General features: G+C 39.8%; 1 protein-coding gene across 2 annotated transcripts in view; it reads left to right on the top strand.

Annotated features, from left to right (window-relative positions):
- The window catches only part of UNC13C (unc-13 homolog C), a 476,401-nt gene that overhangs the window by 267,783 nt on the left and 183,429 nt on the right, over positions 1-25,189 (top strand). For both annotated transcript variants that reach the window (XM_043493368.1, XM_043493369.1), the window contains 5 exons: positions 376-491; positions 2,582-2,745; positions 21,288-21,438; positions 22,925-22,993; positions 24,710-24,799. In XM_043493368.1, coding sequence (XP_043349303.1) covers positions 376-491; positions 2,582-2,745; positions 21,288-21,438; positions 22,925-22,993; positions 24,710-24,799 — 590 coding nt within the window. The remainder of the gene's footprint in view (positions 1-375; positions 492-2,581; positions 2,746-21,287; positions 21,439-22,924; positions 22,994-24,709; positions 24,800-25,189) is intronic.

The raw sequence follows: 25,189 nt of genomic DNA, 5'->3' as shown, positions 1-25,189 counted from the left end.
ACAAAATAGTAAATAAGAAATAGGAGAATTAACTCATTTCCTTTAAAAGAAAATAGTACACAAGTTTGTGTACAACCTATTTTGAGTTTGTTTGGGTGACAAATTATGGGAGATTTCTTACTTCACAGCAAAATATTCTGCTCCATAGCCTGGATCATATGGGAGCTCAGGTTTACAAAGATATCAAGAATGACATTATATTAGAAATTCCTAAGTATGAAAATCAATACATGTTGTGCTCAACAGCTGGGCTTTGGGGGCATTGAAAACATTATTTGGACCAAAGCAATTTTTAGAACTGAAGTTATTTTTTCTCTGTTTTGACAGAAATGTATTCTTGGTAATAATTTAACAATTATTTTTCTGTTTCTTCAGAAAAAAGAACAGATAAATCAGCTGTCTCTGGTGCCATTAGGTTGAAAATCAACGTTGAAATAAAAGGAGAGGAGAAAGTTGCTCCATACCATGTGCAATACACATATTTACATGAGGTATGTTGGTGGAGTTTGTTCATGTACAAGATCATTTTGCTCCATAGAAATTAGATAAATAGAGAATATAGGGCTATGAAGACTAGAACAGTGATACATTTAGTTTCACTGCAACAGGTGTCTTAGTTCAAACGCTTGAAATATGTATCAGTGATTGAATCTCATGACCAAATTCAAAGTCATTGTATCCAAGGAGGAGAGATTGATATGCTACTACATCAGCAGATTGGTCTTGCCAAATGGTTAGAAAGTAGAAAGAGGTGAAATGGCCATGTGATTTCCTAAGCTTTGCTTCTGTAGTTCTCTACCCTCAACATTTTAAATGCCAGTCACATGCTTGTTAATGTCATCAAGAATATTAGGATTGTATTTATTTATTTTTAAATTATCACACACACACACACACACACAAAACCCCTCCAGAATACATATGCTCCCACATCATCCATGGGAGACATGAGAAATCAGTGATATAATGTTTAGGATAGTTGACACACAGGCCATAGCAATCCATAGGGAGCAGTATTTATCCTCCTGGGGCCTGATTGGTCAGTTCTTTCTCAGTCAGATTTCCGGTTAGTTTTCATTTGGACTTTGTGGATCAAATTGTGTTGTCAGAGTTTTACATGGAATTAGGAAAACATCCCATAAAATATTAGACTTTTTTTTCCTCCCGTTCATGCCTTATTGTTTTCAGATTTGAACTACTGACTTGGGTAGCTTATTTCTAATTTTAGATCCTGATAAGGACTTTGATGTGTTTGGGAATAAATAATATGAAAAATAGGGGATGGAAGAGCGAGGGAGATTCTTCATTCTCTGTGTAAACAGAGGACACTATCTGTGTTATCTATGTCTGTCGCGTCCTTCAATTCATTGAAGGGTGCCTTACAGTGTACAGCAGCAGGGGCAGATGAGCATTAATATCCCTGCAATAGTTCTGCAATGTCCCAGAAATGTAATCATAGGAGGACAGGCAGAAGAATTCCTGGGAAAGATGGTGAAAAACAAGCAGCACCAAGAGTAGGCAGCCTTTGACATAAATTAAAAGAAAATTCATCACAAATAAAAGCAGCAGCTACTTGATAGCATCTCCGTATCTGTTAATTCCTGTTTGCGTCAAACTGGCTCACCATTTAATTTTTATCCCCAAAGCACAAGAAAATAGATAGACTTTGTATGGGTGTGCTATGAAAAGTACAGTACTAAAGCTCTAAAGGGTATCTACAAAATTGTCTCTAAGGTATAGTTGCATTGAGCACCTGTCTTCATGCACAGTGTATGTATCTAAGTTGTATAGGGCCCAGATCAGCTTCACTTTGAAGTGAATGGCGGAACTCCATTAACATCAATAGTGCAGGATCACCCTCTACATGCTTATGGACTGGGCTAAAGAGAAATGGTTGCGTAAAGGTAAAATTGTTGGTCGTCTTTTGTCATTGAAAATATCCAGGAAACCAAATTCAACAGTCCTGTTTTTTGGATTTGTTGGTAGCTAAGCAAGGCAATCTGAGAAGAACAAATTCTGTCACTGCATGCAAATTAAATGCTAGCTCTTGCTGTGAAGGTTGCTAAACCGTGATCTTTGCTATGTCCCTTTGTTCTTTGAGTAATTTCTGAGATATTCTTTACAAATTGCCTATAACTCAGGATTTTTAAATCATGAAACTTGAAATTCATTGGTTAAAAATCAATTCAAGCTGCTGGACAGTTCAGTGAGCATTATAACATAATGATATAATTCATTAACAAGGGCACATAAGACAAAGGAGAAAGTTCCTGCACTATTTTGTATAGCATTAGAATTGTCTCTGTCAGCAACGGTTAACTGAAATGACCTTATGTCAAGGAGACAGATCAGGTTGTTGAATCACTAGCCTGCACTGGCAGAGCTCCAATCAAAAAATATTTTTAAAGCTTTAGTCTTTCCTCTCCAAATGATGGTTAGTTTGGTATTAGTAATTGCAGAGGCAAACAACATTTGAAATTAATGAATACACTCAATTTTTTTATAATATAGAATATTCTTACATAATGCCACATAGATATTGAAATTTCCTATTAATTTGAAAAAAATCTCTTACCTTTAGAACCTATTCCATTACTTGACTGAAGTTAAATCTAATGGTGTTGTAAAAATACCTGAAGTGAAAGGAGATGAAGCCTGGAAGGTGTACTTTGATGCTGCTGCACAAGAAATTGTAGATGAATTTGCAATGCGTTATGGAATTGAATATATTTATCAAGCTATGACGTAAGTATACCATTTCTAATTTTTAAAAAATCTATCAGAGGGGAGTGAAGAATTCAAAACCTTCGTCCTTGTTTCTTCATTTCAAATGCAGTCCTTATCAAAAAAGTCTGTCACTTAAATCTCTTTCTCAAAGAATACTCAGAGTGAAGTACTTCACAGTTAGCAGTAGAAATGTGAAAGTGTTTTATTAGCTATTATTTTTATCCACAGAGTATATTTACCAATACACGGTCATAATCTCTGTGGGCCAGATCCAGAGCCCATTGAGGTCAGTGGAAAGACTTTCATTTTCATCATTTGGCTTTGGTTCAGACCAAATTATTTTTGGATTAATCAATAAATCAGTAGGTGTAGTGATATAACATCAGTCCCAGAAGAACAGAAAACTTAATGGTGATGTCAGTAATACAACAGTACATTTTCACAATTATATATATATATATATATACAGGGTAGGCTGACCACAACTTCTAAAACTTGTACGTGATTTGTAGTCTGCACTAGATAATCTAAATTTAAATATGCTCTGGTCACTTTAGAACTGGGCCCCTTATTTAAGGGGCCTTGTGTCTGGAGCTTAAAGGAGAATAATTCTCCATTATCTACAGTATATTTGCCCAGTGGAAAATCTGTCAGTATAAAAGGACCAAATCTGCTTACAACCATGCTCATGGAAATCCAGATGAATATTATTAAATTCACTAACATTACAAAAGTTGCTGTTATAGATTTTTTTTAAAATTACTATTATTCAGGGCATGTATCTTTTTTCCACCATTTCTTGATAGTATATTTTAAAAACAAATTATCTTCTCTAATGCTAAGGCACATAAACCCCAAAGTTTTTCATCACAGGATTTAATGGCACCATCTATTGCAATGGTTATTTCTTTTATTTACTGCAGCTTATTGTTAAATATTGTACTGGATCTCTATCTGCAAGGTAGAAGGGCATTTTTTTATTTAAGTGCACTTGTTTAGTGCAGTTCCTCCAAGGATCTCAAACCACGCTGGACAAATGAATTAGTTAAACCTTACATTTCCCCTCTGGTATTATTATATCCATGCTACATGTAGGGAAACTCATGCACAGGATGTGCATACATAGAATCTAACCTCTGATTCCCAGTTCCCTGCTCTAACCACTAGATTCATTTACCCTCTTTCCTTTATCTTTCTATTAGCTTTGTACATCATTACATCTTGCTTAAAGAGGTGAATTATTACTTAATGTACTATTTAATAATTTTATAGCTAGATTTATTTCTATTGTACGATATTCCCATAAATGATTTAGGACCAAGTCATTTACAGAGAAATGACATTTATTTTATAGTATAAAACAATGCAGTGTATGGTTCCTACTGCCTTCACTTCCTTGATGAAAACAAAAACAATACTGGTTCTGCTCCATGATAATCTCTTGAGAGTTAAGGCCTGGGGATGGGATGCCTTTCTCAGAAAAAAAACAGGTCTGATTCTCGGTCACAAAGTTCCCTTCTAACTACCCCTTGGGTTTGACTGGTTAATTCACTGGGGGATAAATGTGCATCAGTCAGAGACCTTTTACTGAAAAATGTCTTTATTGAATTTTTTTTTTGTATTTTACTTCATGATGACTAGATGAAAAATCTATTGGAAAGTTTGAGAGTACTGTCATTTTTCCACAGGGTGGTTTAAATCTAACTCTTTCTGGATTTCAAATGTGATGTAAACTAGGGTTGTATGTTTGGTTCTTTTGGATTAAGGTTTTCATTTAGTAGTAGTAAAAATAGAAAGATAATTTTTTCATTTAAAGAGGAAACTGCAATTTTCAATTGGTAAATAATGTAACAGCCTGATTTTCATCATAAAATAAAAAAGAAAGAGAAACAGAACTGAGCAAACACTGCAACACATTTTCTAAGAATCTTCATTCATTTTATTTTTTATGAATTGACTTAGATTGGTTTGTCCCCTTTTTGTGTTTGCCATCTACAAATAGTCTATGAACTGATTTTGTCAGGAATTCCAAACTAGAAATTGTAAAGCAAATATTGTAGAATATTGCAGAATGTGAATTTCAGATTCATAATCACAAGTAATTTCACCAGAAACTGGGAACTAAGAATTATGATCATCCAGTTGGGGAAAAGAAGCGTATCATGACCTATCACGTTTTAAATTTTGTGTGCTCACAAAATGGCTGGCTCATATATAAGTTACAGACCAAGTATTATTTATTTAAATTAATTGGCAATAATTAATTTTGAATAATAAACGTTCTCAAATCTGTGAACAATTTGTGAATAAAAAACAGATAATTTATCAAGTAAATTTTGTGTAGTGAATTATTCAGCCAAATCTAATGGGCAATTCTTAAGAATATGTGCACTCATACTGCTCAAGAAAGCATCTTGGTAAAAATACCGCAGTTCTACTGCAGGGAGTTTTCTTTGGGGGGTGATCATCAATTGGCTTTGCTTGTGTTTATGAAAAGACATCTTTTTTGTGGAGTATCTTTAACAACCAAGAGAAATTTTGTAGTTTCTTGTTTTGGAGAATTGAGAAATCAGAATAAAGAGCAGTTCCCATGTGGTAAATATATCTTCCATCTAAAAGAAAGGCAATTTTCCAGTATACAACAGAAAGAGAATTTGAATGTAATTTCTTGGCTCAGAGGAACACTTTCTAAGCAGGTTTCAGAGTAGCAGCCGTGTTAGTCTGTATTCACAAAAAGAAAAGGAGTACTTGTGGCACCTTAGAGACTAACTAATTTGTTAGTCTCTAAGGTGCCACAAGTACTGCTTTTCACTTTGTAAGCATTGGACACTCCAAGCTCTGGTTTGCAGACTCTGTCCATTTCATCTCTTTTTTGGTAAAATTCACAAAAAGCACAACAACTGGTACTGATTAATACCTTTCTTGTTCTCTTCAGAGAGGTTAAGTGACCACAGACACCCTTTCATCCTTAGATCTGATCCTTCCAGGAAAGGTCTGAGGTTAGGGCTTCCAGGTGTCCGGTTTTTGACCATAATGCCAGGTAGAAAAGGGACCCTGCTGACCGGGCCGTCAGCACTGCTGACCGGGCCGTTAAAAGTCTGATCAGTGGTACTGCAGGGCTAAGGCAGGGAACTGCGGCCAATGGGAGCTGGGGAGCTGTGCCTGTGGGCAAAAGCAGCACCCAGAGCCTCCAGTTCCATCTTCCCCCTCTGACCCCACTCCCTGCCTAGGAGCTGGACCTGCTGCTGGCTGCTTCCAGGGCGCAGCGTGGTGCCAGGACAGGCAGGGAGCCTGCCTTAGCCCCACTGCACTGCTGACCGGGAGCTGACCGAGATAAGCCCGAGCCCTCCCAAACCCAGAGCCCCCTCTTCATCCCCGGCCCCACCCCAGAGCCCTCGCCCACAGCCCTGAGCCTTCATCCCCTCCCATACCACAACCCACAGCCCTCTCTCACACTCCGAATCCCTCAGCCCCGCCCCCAAGCCTGGAGCCCCCTCATCCTCATCCCCAGCCACCCCAGATCGCTCATCCCCTCCTGCACCCCAACCCTCTGCTCCAGCCCAATGAAAGTGAGTGAGGGTGGGGGAGAGCAAGCTACCAAAGGAGGGGGAATGTAGTGAGCAGGGGCAGAGCCTCGGGGAAGGCATGGGGCTAGGGTGTTTGGTTTTGTGCGATTAGAAAGTTGGCAACCCTATCTGAGGTACAATGGCTGGGGATGGGGCAGTGGGATTGCAAAGCCACTGCTGGTGCAATAAATGTTCTGTATGTCAGTCATGAACTCCTGTCTCCAGAGCTGCAGCTCTGCAACTCCTCCAGCTACACTTCCTTCACCATAACCATGCCTTCCTGTATTGAGCTACCGATTCTTTGAGTGATTGTACCTGTGGATTCTACTCCTCTTGGGTGTGCATGCACTCCATGTGTGCAAGATCAGATTCTTTTGGCCTATAGTGTCGGTTGGGGCTGCATCTGCAGCCTAGGGGTATGTCCACACCACTGAAAGAAGCATGCGGAGTTTAGAGAACATACCTGCAAAGTCCCCCTAGCACAGGCATAAACAGGCTAGCAGTGAAGCTGGTGAGGCACAGTTTAGGCAAGGAAAGACTTGTCTGAAGGATGTGGGTATGTAGATGAATACATACCATACATGTTCTCTAGTCGCCAAAGCTGTGCCTCCCTGTCTACTGCTCTTATTAGCAGTATAGGTCTTACTGCCTCCCCGCTGCTGGAACCTTTCCCCTGTGCAAGAAAAGACTCCTGCAATGGGGAAAAGCTCTGTCAGGGGAGGCAACGGGGAAGGCTCTGCCACCTCCTGCCCCTGGAATCCTCCTCTGCTGCTCTCCTGCAGGGGAAAAGGCTCCAGAGTGGGGAAGGATTTTGGCAACTCCCTGCTGCTCGGGCCCTTTCCTTCCACAGGAAAGACTCTGGCTTTGGTGGTATGTGGAGGCAACAGGGAAAGGCTCAGCCAGAGTGAGGAGCTGCTGAAGTGTTTCCCAGCGGCATCCCTTCTGCCAGAGCCTTTCATTGGCAAGTGTAGCTACGCATCCCAGTGTGGAACCAGCCTGCTTTTCACCTGCAGCTACACATATGCTGCACGATGACACCAGTGGTATGTAGTGCAGACATAGCCCAGATAGCCTGGCACGCTCCTATCAGAGGGCATAAAGGACAGAGTGGGTCTCATCATCCCTCAGTTCCTTTTTATTGACTATGCCAGCAAGATGGAATCCCTGCAGTGTCTGTCTGCTTCTCTGTGCTAGTTTAGTGCTATTAGTTAGATATTAGTTGGTCTTGTTGCCCATTGGCAGTGGTGGATTAGCCACTAGGCCAACGGGGCACGTGCCCGGGGACCCCAGAAAAGTGGGCGCACCTATACTCCACTCCACCTTCCCAGTGCTCCTGTAGGGGAGTGGGTCAGGGTGTGAGGGCTTCCCCCACTCCCCGGCAGGAGTGCCGGGCCGGCGGAGTGGTACAAGTCTCCGCGCCCCAGCAGGAGCATGTGGGGAAGAAAGTGGAGATGACTGCAGATGGAATGGGTGGGGAGGGGCCTCCACTTGCTCTGGCCCAGGGCCCCACAAAATGGTAATCCGCCTCTGCCCATTGGCAACACACACAGACAATGGGCCTGGTTTTTAGTGATTCTGAGCAGCCATACTCCAAATGAGGTCAGTGGGATGTCATCACCTCTGAAAATCAGGCCCCAGGTCAGTTTTGGCTACAGATGCAGTAGCACCATGCCACCCACCAAGCAACTGAGAGTTTTCTTAGCTTGCTGCCTGATCCAGCTCTCATTCAAGTCAACAGAAATGTTGCTATTCACTTCAAAGGAAGTAGGGTCAGATCCTTAGTTCGCAGGCTCTTCTTTCCATGGCTTTAGGGGAAATTCACTCCTGTGCTTTGGCCACAAAGATTCACCAAGAAAAATAGCTGAAAGCAGACAGCAAGTCACACTCTGGAAATACCCCTGATGAAGGGAGTCTCTTTGACAGACTCAGAATCCCCAGAACAGGTGATATACCATGTGTGTGTGGGGGTGGGGGTGGAGGTGTTCCCAGAGTAGGCCAGGGGGGTGAAAGGGGTCATGTTGGGAACGGGGAGGAGGAATAGCCAGTCATTCCTATGCTCCAGCTATTCCTCAGATGCTCACAGAACCATAGCTACCATGGCAGCCAGGTGCTGGGCTGTCCTAACCAACTCCAGGAGTAAGCTGGACCCTAGCAGCTTCAGGATCAGGAAGCTACAAACTGCATTTCCTCATTCCTTGGACTAGCATGAGGTTTCTTCTGTGGAATGTAAGATCACGAGAGTAGACCGTGACCTTTATTCCCCATCTCCTTCGGATGCTTTGGCTCTATCTCTCAAATCATATTTGCTACAGTGCTAGTATACTCAGTCACCCATTTGTCTTGCAGTTTTTTGTGAAAAATAAAAATGTCATCTAATAACACTTAAAAAGCCAATAGAAGAAATTTTGTATTTTCAAATAAGTTTCCTTCTATTAATTTTCTAAAACCCTGCAATATAAGACTATTATTGCAGATCTGCTGCTGCTGAAAATATGCCACTAAGATCCCTCATTAACAGCAATTTAAATGTTACATACTTAAATTTCAACTATGTTGATACAGTAAGGAAACTAAATTTAGATTTTTTTTAAATTGTTTTGACACCAACTAATTTTATTGCAAAATTGAAGCCAAAGTGCTTGATGTTAATAATCCAGTGCCTTTTAACCGTGCTGTGGACAAATGTAAGCATTTCTAAAGCCTGTAGTTTCATTCTAAAAAATAACTGAGATATTTGCATTTTGTTTCGTTTTATCTTATAATACGGTCTATTCTTATAGGGTGTAATTTGTGAAATACATCCGAAGGCACTCTTCTAGCCTATACCATTCCTTCCTGTGCTTTGGCCACTTGATGCACTGGGCAAAATGGCTGAAAATGGCACCCCAAAGCAAAACACCAATTTAACCTGGTTAATAAAAGGAAATTTATCTTATGGCTGACCTTAAAAAACCTAGAACTAAGTTTACAAATCTTAATTTGTGTGATTAATCCATACTCCTAGAAACAGTCCACTTCAGTGAGAGTTCCAGATCTAAGGAAGTGCCACAATTAAAGGGCTGAGATCCACACCTTAGGCCAGATCCTAGTTCTCTCTATGTCCTCCTTACTCCAGCTGTGTAAAGGGGGCCTTCAAATTGGCCTAAATCATGTGTAGCTTGCCAGGGGAAGGAACGTGACTAGAGCACTACTGCTTTCTGGCAGTCCACAGCTGTCAGAATGGGCATTTTGAGGAACATTGCCAGCTGCTGCAAGTTAGAGCAGCACTGAGGTTTCTCTAACTTTCACTAGCAGCTTAACCAGCTCAAAGCCCAGTTTAGGAACTAGGGAGCTGAAAGGCAAAGTAAAGCAACCTTTGTCCTCCTTGCCCCCTCTCAGATTCACACAATGTACTGCTTAGCCAGAATCAAGGACTGAGGCTCTTGAATGTGGCATTGACCCTTCAACTTCATACTTATAAGCAGTCCCACTGAATTCAGGGGAATAAGATTATATACATAAGTGTTTGCAGGCTCAAGTCCTAATTCTTTTACATTAGTACATCTCCAGTGAAGTATATGGAATTGTATCAATGGTCTCTAAATGAGAGGAGTTGGATCGATATGTCTAGTAGTAACCAGAGCTTGTCTTGTCTGATAATCTCTTTCCTCCTATAAAATTTTTAATAACCAGATGTTCTAGTTTTATAATTTAATTAATGCTTTATGACTTCCAAAAGATATGACTGTAGAAGATCTCTTTTTGGATTTTTTTTTTACTTAACATAGTATAGTATATTTATGCAAATTTATTATCAACTCCCGCTGAGCAAAGCACACAGCTAGATGTACCGAAAGTTTACAATGGCATGTGATTTAAACAGGTAGGATGCAGTTAATCTGTGTCAGAAAATCAAAACAATATGACAGCAGAGAATAACAAAAAGCCATAGATATTAGATAAAATATTACGATTGTGACTCATAGGTTAAAAGTAACTCTGCTAAACATTTGCCCATGGAGAATTGTAGCAAATTTTGCAATTTACAATCTATCAAGTGCTAAGAACAATTTAAATTTATTCCATTCCAAAAACCAGACTTTTAGCACTTTGGACTCTTAAAGTCTTTGTCCATGTATTGTTAAATGAGCAGCCGTTTTAGAGTGAGAGTAACATTTTCATTATTATAATAGTATAATGATTTCTAAGTCTTGAACTTCTTATTGCAATTTCTTCCTTTTTAACATTTGTGAATGAATATATTGCTCTTGAAAATGAAGAACTGAATGAACTGATTTAAACCAAGCTTCCTGATATGGACCTTCAACATCCTGGGCCTTTCTTGAGCAGGCACCACCATTTATATTAAATGTTTAAGTGCCAAATTGTGGCCTGGCTTTTTTGACACTCCCTCAATACCCTGCCTGTGTTACCTACATTGTGGGTAACAGTGTGGAAAGGGAAGCAGGCCCCTCAGAGTCACAATGAAACCCCTTCTGTGCAGGTGGGCTGAACATGGTGGAGATGGGACAAAACCTTCACACTACCCCCAATGCACTGGCCAGAATAACTGTGCCAAAGAACTGCATTGAACCTATTTCTGGTGCAATTTACTCTCTCCTTGGGGAGCCAGAACAGAGAGTGTGATTGAGTCACAATCTCTAGCCCAGGCTACTCCAGGGAGTGGAGTAACGCATCGCCCTTTCTCAGGGCTGATCACGTAGTCTCAATCTAACCTAGAGTGGGTCTTTTGTTGTGGAAAAATGGGATACAGAATGAGATAATAAATGTCATTTGCATTTGTGACCTAAGCTAGAGGTTAATTAGAAGTGAGCAAAGAAACAAACAAAATTCAAAAACTTCAAAAATGGAGGTTTCCAATTTTTTTTTGTAATGGCCCAGTTTCTCTCACAAAAGTGAAATTTTATTGTTAGCCCATTTTCTCTCAAAAATCTGCGTATTTCCAACTGCATATGCAAAATTTAAAAGAAAAAAAAATCAGTTAAATGTTACTTCCCATCAAAATCATGAGAAATTTCTCATTTACCCTGTTACTGATGTGAATCTAGCAATTTGATAGAAATTTTAATTGTGCAACAGCTTGAAACAAAATTATGAAAAGGTTCATATGTAAAAATAGTTGGATTCGTTTGTATAGCTCTGCTTTGAATCAAGGTCTCTAGAAATGAAAGGCAAATGCAGTAACTCATTCGGGATACCTACTACGCCCCCACTGTCAATCATTTTGTAGTATCCCAGGTAATTAAATCAAAGAATGACATTGGGGAAAATTCTGCTCCTTGAGCAAACGTAGGCTCTCTCTGGTGTCAGGGAGAGCCAAAAATGCACCTCCAAAGATAGATTTAAAAAAATACACATTTGTAATTATTGCATTTGTTTTTGAAAGACGATGTTGGCTCTGTACTGTTGGAATATTGAAAGATTTTTTTATTAAGATGAACAGCCACTTGTATTTAATGGACTGGAACATAGGCAAAACATGCATTCATATTTCCATTTTTTATATTTTATAATTGCTCTCTTTTTTTCTGTTTTGGTATGTAAGAAAACTCCATTAGTTATGATATAGAGCACTGGGGCCTTTGTCAGTTCCGCAGCAAAAATTCCTTGCATTAGCAAAATGTTTGTTCAGTTAAACAATAGCTGGAGAAAGACACACTGCTGTATGCAGTGCTTATGCCTAATGCATTGCTGATATTGTTCAAAGACCTGCTGCACTTTATTTTTTTTAACACACTTTTATTTAATTTTTTATTTTTGGAAAGTGAGGATAAATCTTTAAGAAGTGTGACTTTGTGTAAATACCATTGCCGTAATGTTGTTAAGGTTAGTGCCAGGTTGCAATACCTACAACATTAAACTAAAAGTCCATAAGAGAACCTGCCAAGGAACTGGTTATATTTGCACATTGGCATTTTTGGAAGACGTTCCAGGATTTGTTTCATGAATTACTTTAGTTGGTGCAAGTAGTTCCATTTCCTCCTTTTTCACTGCTTAAACCCATTTTCATTCTTTTGGACTCCTGATGCCAAGAAACCCATTCTGATTATTAAACAGAGTTCGAGTTTTTTAGCCTACTTGTATGAGGAGTATTACATGAATTTTCTCAGATAGTCATACAAAATAGTAGAAATACCGCATACCAAATATTTGAGCTTAGGCCTTAGAGAGGTACGATCAATATGATGATGACCAGTTTAATTCAGGTTTTCAAGTGTTAGACCTAGATTTTTAAAGGTATATAAGCATTGATCTACTCAGCATTCCAACACCTTTTAAAAAGGGATTTAGGTATGAAGGAACCTAAATCCCATTGACTTTCAATTGGCATAATTCTTTAGCTTCCCTTTTATTATAAAGGGGATTTAAAAGTGAAAAATAAATCTCTACTTGATAAACATTAGAATGTATTTACCGAACAGATTGTCATCATTTTAAAGTACTTTGTGATTCAGAATGATTAAAACCAACTGATGAAAGCAAAGAACCCAATTCTGGAACCTTTACTCAACTCTGAGTAGCACTGACTCACAGGAGTAGTCCAGTTGAAATCAATGTTACTACTAGTGCTACTCAAAGTGAAAATGTAATACTCAGGCTGTTAGTAGTAAATACTGGTTTCAGCTGAGAGAAACACATTTATCTCACAATTTCTGATTTTCAATACTTGGTTTTATTTTGTACCATTAAAAGTCTCAAAGATCATGAGCAGCATAAAAAAGGACATCATTAGTTCAAAATTAATATCTCACAATTAAAGACCCTGGGAAAGGGTCTTTACCCCAACTTTGCACAGTCAAATATGGAAGGTCACAGTGGGGCCAGGCAAGGTAAGGGACCCCAGAATCACTTGAATCTGAATAGAGGTGGGTGAAATTTTTCAGACTAATTGTATATTCATCAAAAATGCAGTTTTGGGAGAACTATTAACAAATTGGACACATTCACTGAATAGTGTCAGCCAAGAAAAAAAACAATGAGGTCTAGATTCACAAGGGCACTTGTAAATATCTAGCCCTTCGTTTCTTTTACTTTTATTAAAAGTTAAAAATGCCCAAAATCTAAACAAAAATTTTCTGACTTTCTTGCTTCACCAAAAATCCTGAAAAATGACAATTTTGGTTTGACCAAATTCATTTTTTTATTTGAACTGCCAGCGACCTGAAAAATCAATTATTTGCTCAGCTCTAAGCATGAGTCCCATAGCATCTGCCCCAGGAGACTTCACCAACTGTTCTAGCTCCACCGCCTGGCTCACAGTTGGGAGTGGGGGATGGATTCATCCCAGAGCACACTAATCCTGCACTGTGCCTGAATTCTCTGTGTTCTCAGCTATTAAGAATGGCACAACATATTTTAAAATAACAAAAACTAAATATAAGGTTAGGTATTTTTGAAGATTTTTGTGGTTGCACAAATTAATGACTTGTTTATTTCTTGGAAGTCGTGATTTTAAAACAAAACTATAAAGTCACTTGTCTTGAATGAGTTGCTATAGGGAGTTAGAAAATTGCAGTATAATCATTTTTTCCAGCCAATTGCATTTCAATTACAAGGGTCAGTTGATTACGTCTCTCGTGTTATATTCTTTTAGAAAAAAACTTAAAATGTTTTAAATTAAAATAAGGACAAGCCATATGGTTGGAGCATTTACTGGTGGGTGGAGCATTTGGGAATACAATGGAATTTATTCTGACTCAGGTTGTGATGATTTTTCCCTGAAAGCAATGGGATACAAGTAATTGATTCAAGCTCAAATTTCTGTAGCACTCACTAATATCCTTCCTGACTGGGTAAGGCTAGTGGGGAAGAGCTGTGTCTAGAGATGCATATTGACAGGTTTCAGAGTAGCAGCCGTGTTAGTCTGTATTTGCAAAAAGAAAAGGAGTACTTGTGGCACCTTAGAGACTAACAAATTTATTAGAGCATAAGCTTTCGTGAGCTACAGCTCACTTCATGGGATGCATTTGGTGGAAAAAAACAGAGGAGAGATTTATATACACACACACAGAGAACATGAAACAATGGGTTTATCATACACACTGTAAGGAGAGTGATCACTTAAGATAAGCAATCACCAGCAGCAGGGGGGGGAAAGGAGGAAAACCTTTCATGGTGACAAGCAAGGTAGGCTAATTCCAGCAGTTAACAAGAATATCAGAGGAACAGTGGGGGGTGGGGTGGGGGGGAGAAATACCATGGGGAAATAGTTTTACTTTGTGTAATGACTCATCCATTCCCAGTCTCTATTCAAGCCTAAGTTAATTGTATCCAGTTTGCAACTCTGTCCACATATCTATTCAGGGGATACCATCATAGGGCCTAATCACATCAGCCACACTATCAGAGGCTCCTTCACCTGCGCATCTACCAATGTGATATATGCCATCATGTGCCAGCAATGCCCCTCTGCCATGTACATTGGTCAAACTGGACAGTCTCTACGTCAAAGAATAAATGGACACAAATTGGATGTCAAGAATTATAACATTCAAAAACCAGTCGGAGAACACTTCAATCTCTCCGGTCACTCGATTACAGACCTGAGTGTGGCTATCCTTCAACAAAAAAACTTCAAAAACAGACTCCAACGAGAGACTGCTGAATTGGAATTAATTTGCAAACTGGATACAATTAACTTAGGCTTGAATAGAGACTGGGAATGGATGAGTCATTACACAAAGTAAAACTATTTCCCCATGTTTCCCCATGTTGTTTCTCCCCCCCCACTGTTCCACAGATGTTCTTGTTAACTGCTGGAAATGGACTACCTTTCTTGTCACCATGAAAGGTTTTCCTCCTTCCCCCCCTTCCCCCCCCCCCCCCGCTGCTGGTGATGGCTCATCTTAAAGTGATCACTCTCCTTACAGTGTGTATGATAAAACCCATTGTTTCATGTTCTCTGCATGTGTATATAAATCTCCCCACTGTATTTTCCACCAAATGCATCCGATGAAGTGAGCTGTAGCTCATGAAAGCTTATGCTCAAATAAATTTGTTAGTCTCTAAGGTGCCACAAGTACTCCTTTTCTTTTTGCGAATACAGACTAACACGGCTGCTACTCTGAAACCATTCACTTGTCTTGGGAATTTTGTCTGAGTAAGAACTTCATAACTGGGCCCTTGAAAGCTATACATTTTAAATCACATTTTTAAAATGTAAAAACACATGTAAACAAACAACTTTTATTTGGCCCCAGTGCATGCGCAGCAATCAGAAAAAAATCAACTCAGTTTTAAAAAGAGTGTTTTCGAAGGCTGTTTTTCTGTTGAAATACGTTCATTAAATATTTGAAGAAAGAGAGAAGGAAAAAAACTGCTAGTAAAAGCTTTGCTGCTGTGCCTCCATTATCTAAATGTCCCACTGGGATTGCAAATACTATGATGAAGGTTTTATTTACTGCTTATTTACATAAGCAGCACTACAATGAAATCGTTTCCAGACTGTCTTCCTTTGGCGAAGCTTCTGTATTTAGCATAGTAGGCCACAGTCCTGCCAAAATTTACATACTTGAGTAATTTTATATAAGAGTAGTCCAACTGACTCCAGTGTGACTATTCAAATGTCTAAGGTTACTCATATGCAACACTAACAAATCCATTATTTGTATTATAGTATAGCATAGGGGTGAGATTAGGGGCTCATTGTGATAGGTGCTATAAAAACACTTAGTAAGAAACAATCACTGCCCTCCTGAGTTTACAGTCTGAACAGGGAAGACAGACGGTGCCTTGAAAGGCAAACAGAGAAAGACAATGGAAGTCACTTGCCCAAGGTCCCTTAGCAAGTCTGTGGCGAAGCCTAGACTAGAAGGCAGGTCTCCTGAATCCTAATTCTGTATCCTATCCATGGCAGGGTCTGCGATCTAGTTTGTACTAATACATACACTAAATAATAACTAAATATTCAGAGAAAAATGGGAAGTAAGCAGGAATGGGAAATTCTAGCTGGGTAAATTAGCCTTCACATTTGACCCAGAGTGTATAGGTCACAAACACACTGCATGATTAATTTGCAAATTGGATACAATTAACTTAGGCTTGAATAGAGACTGGGAATGGATGAGTCATTACACAAAGTAAAACTATTTCCCCATGCTATTTCTCCCCCCCACCTCACCCCCCACTGTTCCTCTGATATTCTTGTTAACTGCTGGAATTAGCCTACCTTGCTTGTCACCATGAAAGGTTTTCCTCCTTCCCCCCCCCTGCTGCTGGTGATGGCTTATCTTAAGTGATCACTCTCCTTACAGTTTCAGAGTAGCAGCCCTGTTAGTCTGTATTCGCAAAAAGAAAAGGAGTACTTGTGGCACCTTAGAGACTAACAAATTTATTAGAGCATAAGCTTTCGTGAGCTACAGCTCACTTCATCGGATGCATTTGGTGGAAAAAACAGAGGAGAGATTTATATACACACACACAGAGAACATGAAACAATGGGTTTATCATACACACTGTAAGGAGAGTGATCACTTAAGATAAGCCATCACCAACAGCAGGGGGGGGAAGGAGGAAAACCTTTCATGGTGACAGCAGGTAGGCTAATTCCAGCAGTTAACAAGAATATCAGAGGAACAGTGGGGGGTGGGGTGGGAGGGAGAAATACCATGGGGAAATAGTTTTACTTTGTGTAATGACTCATCCATTCCCAGTCTCTATTCAAGCCTAAGTTAATTGTATCCAGTTTGCAAATTAATTCCAATTCAGCAGTCTCTCATTGGAGTCTGTTTTTGAAGCTTTTTTGTTGAAGTATAGCCACTCTTAGGTCTGTGATCGAGTGACCAGAGAGATTGAAGTGTTCTCCAACTGGTTTTTGAATGTTATAATTCTTGACGTCTGATTTGTGTCCATTCATTCTTTTACGTAGAGACTGTCCAGTTTGGCCAATGTACATGGCAGAGGGGCATTGCTGGCACATGATGGCATATATCACATTGGTAGATGCGCAGGTGAACGAGCCTCTGATAGTGTGGCTGATGTGATTAGGCCCTATGATGGTATCCCCTGAATAGATATGTGGACAGAGTTGGCAACGGGCTTTGTTGCAAGGATAGGTTCCTGGGTTAGTGGTTCTGTTGTGTGGTGTGTGGTTGCTGGTGAGTATTTGCTTCAGATTGGGGGGCTGTCTGTAAGCAAGGACTGGTCTGTCTCCCAAGATCTGAGAGAGCGATGGCTCGTCCTTCAGGATAGGTTGTAGATCCTTGATGATGCGTTGGAGGGGTTTTAGTTGGGGGCTGAAGGTGATGGCTAGTGGCGTTCTGTTGTTTTCTTTGTTGGGCCTGTCCTGTAGTAGGTGACTTCTGGGTACTCTTCTGGCTCTGTCAATCTGTTTCTTCACTTCAGCAGGTGGGTACTGTAGTTGTAGGAATGCATGATAGAGATCTTGTAGGTGTTTGTCTCTGTCTGAGGGGTTGGAGCAAATGCGGTTATATCGTAGCGCTTGGCTGTAGACAATGGATCGAGTGGTATGATCTGGATGAAAGCTAGAGGCATGTAGGTAGGAATAGCGGTCAGTAGGTTTCCGATATAGGGTGGTGTTTATGTGACCATCGCTTATTAGCACCGTAGTGTCCAGGAAGTGGATCTCTTGTGTGGACTGGTCCAGGCTGAGGTTGATGGTGGGATGGAAATTGTTGAAATCATGGTGGAATTCCTCAAGAGCTTCTTTTCCATGGGTCCAGATGATGAAGATGTCATCAATGTAGCGCAAGTAGAGTAGGGGCATTAGGGAACGAGAGCTGAGGAAGCGTTGTTCTAAGTCAGCCATAAAAATGTTGGCATACTGTGGGGCCATGCGGGTACCCATCGCAGTGCCGCTGATTTGAATTTACAGTGTGTATGATAAACCCATTGTTTCATGTTCTCTGTGTGTGTGTATATAAATCTCCCCTCTGTTTTTTCCACCAAATGCATCCGATGAAGTGAGCTGTAGCTCACGAAAGCTTATGCTCTAATAAATTTGTTAGTCTCTAATGTGCCACAAGTACTCCTTTTCTTTTTTAGAGATGCATATGTAACCCACACATCTCCTGGGTGTGGGGTTCTGTCCTGTCTAGTGGCACCTAGACCACTTAGAGAGATTAATGAGTTTGCTCTACAGCCTTAGCTAACAGCCTGTTGGCTTTTAGCTCATGCACTAGAGGCTCATGCACTAAGCTCCAGAGGTCTCAGGTTTGATCCCGCCTGCCCATGACCGGGGTCTGTTGGTGTTACACATGGTGTCCATTTTAGGACATCTCAGGAGTTATGTAAAAGAGATCCAGTATCAGAGATCAGATATACTTAAGTCTGACTCCTGATCCTAGATTCCTGACTCTTGATGCCTGAGATTTGTAATGTGGAGGTAGCAAAAGATGGTAATGGGAACAGTCTCTTCAACCAAGTGTCAGCCTTGTTGGTGCTGCAGGTTTCTATCTTCTCTTATTCCCTGATGTGTTCATGAAGCAGATAGTGATTGGTGCAGGTTTAAACTGATGTATCACAAGCCTCTTACTGCCACACCACTGAGGTCTTCCTCACAGCAGTTTGGCAGGCATTTTTGTTTTAATTATTAATAATAATTTATATAGCGTTCTCAAAGAATTTATAAAGGCCCAATCCCTGAGGTTTGAGTTTTCTTGGGTAAAAACTGAGTAACACCAGTGCCAAACCAAGCATTCAGTAATCATGCCTCAGGCCCACAAAAATCATGAGATTAGCTTAAAAATAATGAAAATTTAAAAATACTCAATTTGTGGTTTTTATATTTGCCTCCTGATTTTTGAGCGCCTTGGGTTCATATTTTTGAGCTTTTCTCAACAGCCACGAGGGCTAGAAAGTTAGCTTTTCTGAATGAAAGCTAAGATTGTCATGTAATCACATCACTCCAGAAGTTGGGGCTCCAAGGAAAACACCTTGTATTGAGAGACTGGGATCAACTCATAAGAGTTTTTGGCAACATGATGGCACCCTTGTAAACACTTCCCTGAAGGCTGCTTGCTTTCTCCTCCACCCTCCTCTGTCCCCACTGGATTCTTCAGTCACAGGTACTCTGTCCTCCTTCTGACCCATTCCTATAGTCCCCCAATTGCCCTCCATACCACAGGCTCCCTGTGTCTCATCCTCTACCCGCACCATGCCAGGGACTCTTTTGTGTCCCCAGTGAGGGAGCCTCTCCTCCATCACAGAAGGAAGTGGGACAGCTGTGTGTTTTCTCTCTTTTTACTCCACCCCCACCAAACATGACGCAGGTTTGGTGGAGCAGCTTGTTGGGAAGGAAGAAAAGGAAGCTCTCCTCTATGCTCTTCTCGTTCCCCCTGCTGGCTGAACATAGAGATGTTGAGTGGAGTTTTTATTTCTGAGAGCTGTTCTATACAGCAGGGGGGTTGAGGGCTGGCTGCCTGCTGCAGCTGACAGCAGCACTTTTGGCTTTGGTGCTGAGGACCTCGCCACACCAGTCTGAGAGCTGGGAAGGAAGGGGGGTCCAAGAGAGCCCTATTTTTTTTCTCTTGGCATCCCGCCTGATATTATACCTATGTCTGGAAAAAGTAGCTTTTAAGACAGGGAGAGATGGTGCTTGGCTGACATGAAGAGACAGACTGTTCCAAGAGATCATAAGAATCTGTGTTATTGAAGGCATGAAGCCAGGAGTGGTATTGTGTACCTTGAAAGAGTCATATTGTCTCTCCAGCAGGGTGTTTGAGCAGCTGCAGCTTTTGGGACTGATCAGGACATGACAGTCAGTGACAAGCAGATGGAGAGAGCAGTTCAGAGAAGGGATTGGGAGCACCACAGGTGATGAATAGGAGAGTTGGAAGATATAAAAGCAGTGATGTAGGCTGTGTGAAATTAAGTGGGGAGTTGTGGGAATGTAACAGGAGTTTGATTTAATGTGTTTTATAGACAAGAATCCAGTGACAAGATTAAAGTGAGGGAGGAGATATGGACAAGCAGTGTAAGTGGAAAATGACATTAGCAATTAGTATATTTGGCTTAAGTTCACCTATACATAATTAAGCATTCGGTGCTTGTATTACATTCTTTTTTCTGTACAATCTATGGTATTTCATATTTTCAAAGTCTTTTTCATTTTTTTTTCATTCAAATGAAACAGAAAAAGTGTGTACCAACAATAACATCAACTTTGTTTTAAATTCAGGAGAAGAGTTGAAATTGAACTCCTTGTCATTTTTTATCTTGTGTATTATTACTTCTTTATGACTTATACAGTACTATGTTTTTTTAAATGCTCTGTGACCTTACAGCTGACACTGTGTTCTCATTAGTTTATCAGTAGTCAGAATTTCATCTAACTATATGTAGTTGTCCTATGAAACAGAATGATCAGCAATTGATAATGATTCTAGAAGAAGACCATTTATTCTGGGTTTTGCACTCTCACCTGAGTGCAAGTCAGATGTTCAATATTTTATTGCCTGGTGCACTGCCAGTATTGATGTTCTTTGAGTGTAAGATTGATGCTCTTTCTTTTGAGTGTAAAGCAAGATGGAAAGATTTCTAGTCTCCATGACTTTTGGAAGTCCCACTTCTCAGTAATAAAATAGCCTAAAAAATAAGCCTCAGTAATACTTTAGAAAAATGTCATCCTCTTTATTCCTACCACCCAAACGCTTCCAAATTGAAACTAACCTGGGTGCTGTAGACCCACTGTAACCTTCTGTGATAAATTTTGTATTTAATAAACATTTTTCTTTCAATACAGCCAAATATAATAACTATATATAATCACATTTTATTTTGGAATTGATACAATAATCATTTTTAGTTGTATTCAGTTTTGAATCACCAGTGTACAACCAATAGAGTATAGATCAGAGCTAGATTCTGATCTCATGTATGCCAGTGTAAGTCTCAAGAGCTGCCATTTGGAGACGATGATGTTACTTGGAATTTACACCAGTGGAAATGAAAGCAGAAGCTATCCAGAGAACACTTGGAAAGTATCTGTATAGCATATTTCTAATATTTTAATGGTAATCTCTGTTTGAATTTTAGGCACTTTTCATGTTTGTCTTCTAAATACATGTGTTCTGGAGTTCCAGCGGTGATGAGTACCTTGTTGGCCAACATAAATGCTTTTTATGCTCACACTACAGCTACAACTCATGTATCTGCCTCCGATCGTTTTGCTGCTACCAACTTTGGTGTAAGTATCATTTCTTTATCCTGGCAATATGATAGAATTCTTAGTATCTACTTTCTAAGAGTTGATGTAGTATGGAACCTATGATATTAGGCATGATGATATTTTCAAAAATGTCTGAGGCTGTGTCTACACTTGGAGCTAGGGTTGTGATTCCCAGCTCATGTAAACATAGCACTAGCTCTCATTGCACTAGCATGCTAAAAATAACATGCCCACAGTAGCATGGGCAGCAGCAAGTAGCAGCATGGACTAGCTACCCCAAGCACATATGCATAGGGTCCAGGTGTATTTGTACTTGAGCAGCTAATCTGTGCCACTACTTGCTTCTGACCATACTGCCTTGGCTACATTATAATTTTTAGTGCTCCGGCTCAATAAAAGCTAGTGTGATTGTGTCTGCACAACTCCAAGTGTAGCTGTACCCTTAGTTACTTCTGAAAAAGAGACTTAGATGCTTTTGAAAATTTTGCCCTGGGTCTCTTTGATAAGTTAACATTAGCATACTGCATACACATCTTTTTTTAAACTCTTACATACATGAAGATTGACATGCACATTATTTGTGACTTTTTCAATGAAATTCACATCGGAAGGATTTTGTTTTGATTTAAGGTAGAAGCTTACAAACTCATCACAACTCTATATTAAATCGATAGGCCAATTCGTCAGATGGGATATTGGCTTCAGTGTATGTACGTGAACCCAATGGATCTGGCCCTAAATAATCAGAATAGAACCTTCAGAACCATTAGCTTAAGGATATTTGTAGTGACTATCTTCAAAAAATGTGTCTTTTTTGCAATTTTGCATGTCAGTAATAGAGAAACATTATAATGAAGATTCAGCATCTTTTCAGATGAGAGTGTTACTATCAATAGTGGAAACAACAACTAAGATTTTCCCTCTAACTCCTTGTGCAAAAAGATAATGTTTTACAGTTAGGGGCAAGCAGTGTTTTGTAAGGAGCTGAATACAGACACAGAACAAGCTGATCTTTTCTGACAAGTCACACACCCATCACTGAAAACCTTTGAACTTTAATTTGAGTTGATACTGTTGTTGTTCAGAGTCTTCTGACAATGTTTTTTCCGTTTCCCTGGGTATTTTTGTTTTAGTTATTTACTTAACAACGCATCAGTTATTAAGATAAAGGAAAATAGTTTAGGGGAAAGGCTGCTGCACTTCACTAATCCATTTTAAGGCTGCGTGAATGAATGCCAGAAATTTGTGCTATATTAGATGAATTATGAACTATGGCAGAAGGCATAACACATTTATGGTTTCTGATATACTTACTGTTATGTCAGACCAATGCTTTTATACAAATAAATTGAAAACTGCACACTTTCCAAACAGATCCAGAATGGAAGACAGCAGATGGTATGCTTTGTGATAAATGTGTGGGCTATAGATTTACACTCATAACTACAGAAACTTGGCACTGCATTGTGTCTCATGTGCAAATGTTCATGTCTTCTTTGTACAGAGGGAAAAGTTCATAAAACTGCTGGATCAATTGCATAATTCACTGAGGATTGACCTATCTAAATACAGGGTATGTACAACAGATCCAACCGAGGGACCAAATCATACATTGTTTAGTATAAATATATCAATGCACTTTATCTGTGTATATCACTTTTAGACATTAATATCTAGTCTGACATGAAGTTTGAAAGAATCAAGGTGCTCACACTGTATTACCAATCCTTGAATTAGAATTCAAATTTTAGGACATTAGTGTTTTAACAAAACTGTATTTTCTGGGTTAAGCAAGTTCTGTTCCTTCTTGAGATTATCAGAGCTAAGAAACGAGGGTCATTGTGTGGTATTACAATTGGTGGGGCAGTTTTTTAGAGTTTAGAAAATCAAAAGTTTCATTCAGCATAAGTGTCTCTCTGTGGGTTCCTTCAGTGATGGAGAATGATATCTACTCCCTATCAGATTGTAAGGATAGTTGACTAGTCCTTTGATAGTATGAGGCCATTAAAGGACCACCAAAAATGTTTCCTGGCTCTCAATCTGCCTGCTAATCTAGGGAACATCCCAAATTCAAGTCCTCAAGCCTCCATCTGGGATGGATTTGCCTGAGTATTTCAGTGGAGATTTATAACATAGCAAAAACATCCCCTTGTGTTGAACACTTAATGGAACTGTGCCAGATCAAAGGCTTTACGTGTAGGTTAGTACTCCCCTCGTATATGAGAGAGAGCATGCAAGTTATACCATGGTCACACCATTGCATAGTTCAGAAGTGTGATAGAGGTCAGAACCTACGTTTATGGATATCAGATCTTGCTACTTCCAATGGTCTGTAGCCTTTACATATTCTGATGGTGTAACTTTATGTTTCTTTGCAATTGGCTAAGGAGCATAAGTGTTTCAACACAAAGCATGAAAGGCATACAACTCTCATTAACCTTACTGGGACTCTCACTGCTCAGTTGTATGCACTGCACTAAAATTTTACCCTTGGGCTTTTATATGCTAAAATCACAAGTCAATCTCCATTTTCAAAGGGAAAAGCTATTGCTCAGATAGGTTTCACAAGACCACCATCTCTAATGGGTTATTGTCTGGGTACACCGCAAGAAGGACAGGAGACACTTGTTGTGGATTTTAATCAGGCCGCAATTTTATTATATAGATGTCTAAGACTAACTGGCAGATAAAGTGTACAGTGCAGGCAATTCCATGTTTATTCAGATCAGTTCTCCAGGGATTCCACTAGCCCCCCTTTGTTTCCATTCAGGCCCCCAGCCAACCCATGACTTGGACTTTACCATCCACCACCATCTTAAGGGGGTTAAGGTGGGCTATGAGAACAGGGGGCATTGGTTCCCTGCCATACCAATCAGAGGAGTCCCCAACCTCCTCCCCCGTTCCGTATTTTTACATCTTGCTAAAACTGGAACTAACTGATACATGATGGAGAGCAAATAAAAGGGTTTCCTTTAAATCACAAACAGCGTTTCTTTAACTTTCTCATTGCAGTATTGTTTCTATGAGATTTTTAGAATTGGCAATGCAATATTTTAAAACTTGCATGTTGTTATCACAGACCCTAAGACTTCCAAGAATGGTCAGTTTGGGCCTAACTCAGCTCCCACTGATGTCACTAGGCATTTTACCATTGACTTCAAAGGGAGTGTTGATAATCTCACCCACTGTGTTTATCGCTGTCTTTGTTTTCCTGAAAGTTTTTTTTCCTTAACATTTTAAGGGTCTTGCCCTTAACCTTATACTTATTTTGTTTTCCCCAATTAACTAGGATAACTTTCCTGCCAGCAATTCTGAAAGGCTTCAAGACCTGAAATCAACAGTAGACCTGCTAACCAGCATTACTTTTTTTCGAATGAAGGTACCACACTTTATCTCTGTTACTGGCATCAGAGAAACATAGTGCACATTTATTTTCTAGGAAAGCCACACTGTATTTGGTGCTCTTGATCAGCATTATCAAACCTCAATGATTAGGGTGTGCTCTTGATATCTTAGCTTGATGAATCCTGCACTGAGACTCGATTTAAGATACAGAACATCACTGGTGATAGTCTCTAAATATATTTCAGCTGCTTTAGTTTTAAATTAAATCCCTAAGCTTTCTGAAGATCTAGCTAAATGGAAATCTTGTACTGAAAGAATGCAAAAGAGAGAGAATGCAGAATGCCTTTTCTTTCTCGGGTTTAATTGAAAATATATTATTGAACTGCAGCTCCTAAGAATATACAGTAGAACCTCAGAATTAAAA

The sequence above is a fragment of the Dermochelys coriacea genome, chromosome 10 (assembly GCF_009764565.3).
Source record: "Dermochelys coriacea isolate rDerCor1 chromosome 10, rDerCor1.pri.v4, whole genome shotgun sequence".
In the NCBI taxonomy this organism is placed as follows: domain Eukaryota; kingdom Metazoa; phylum Chordata; order Testudines; family Dermochelyidae; genus Dermochelys; species Dermochelys coriacea.
Note: the sequence above shows the minus strand (reverse complement) of the source record. Positions and strands in the feature narration are given on the sequence as shown.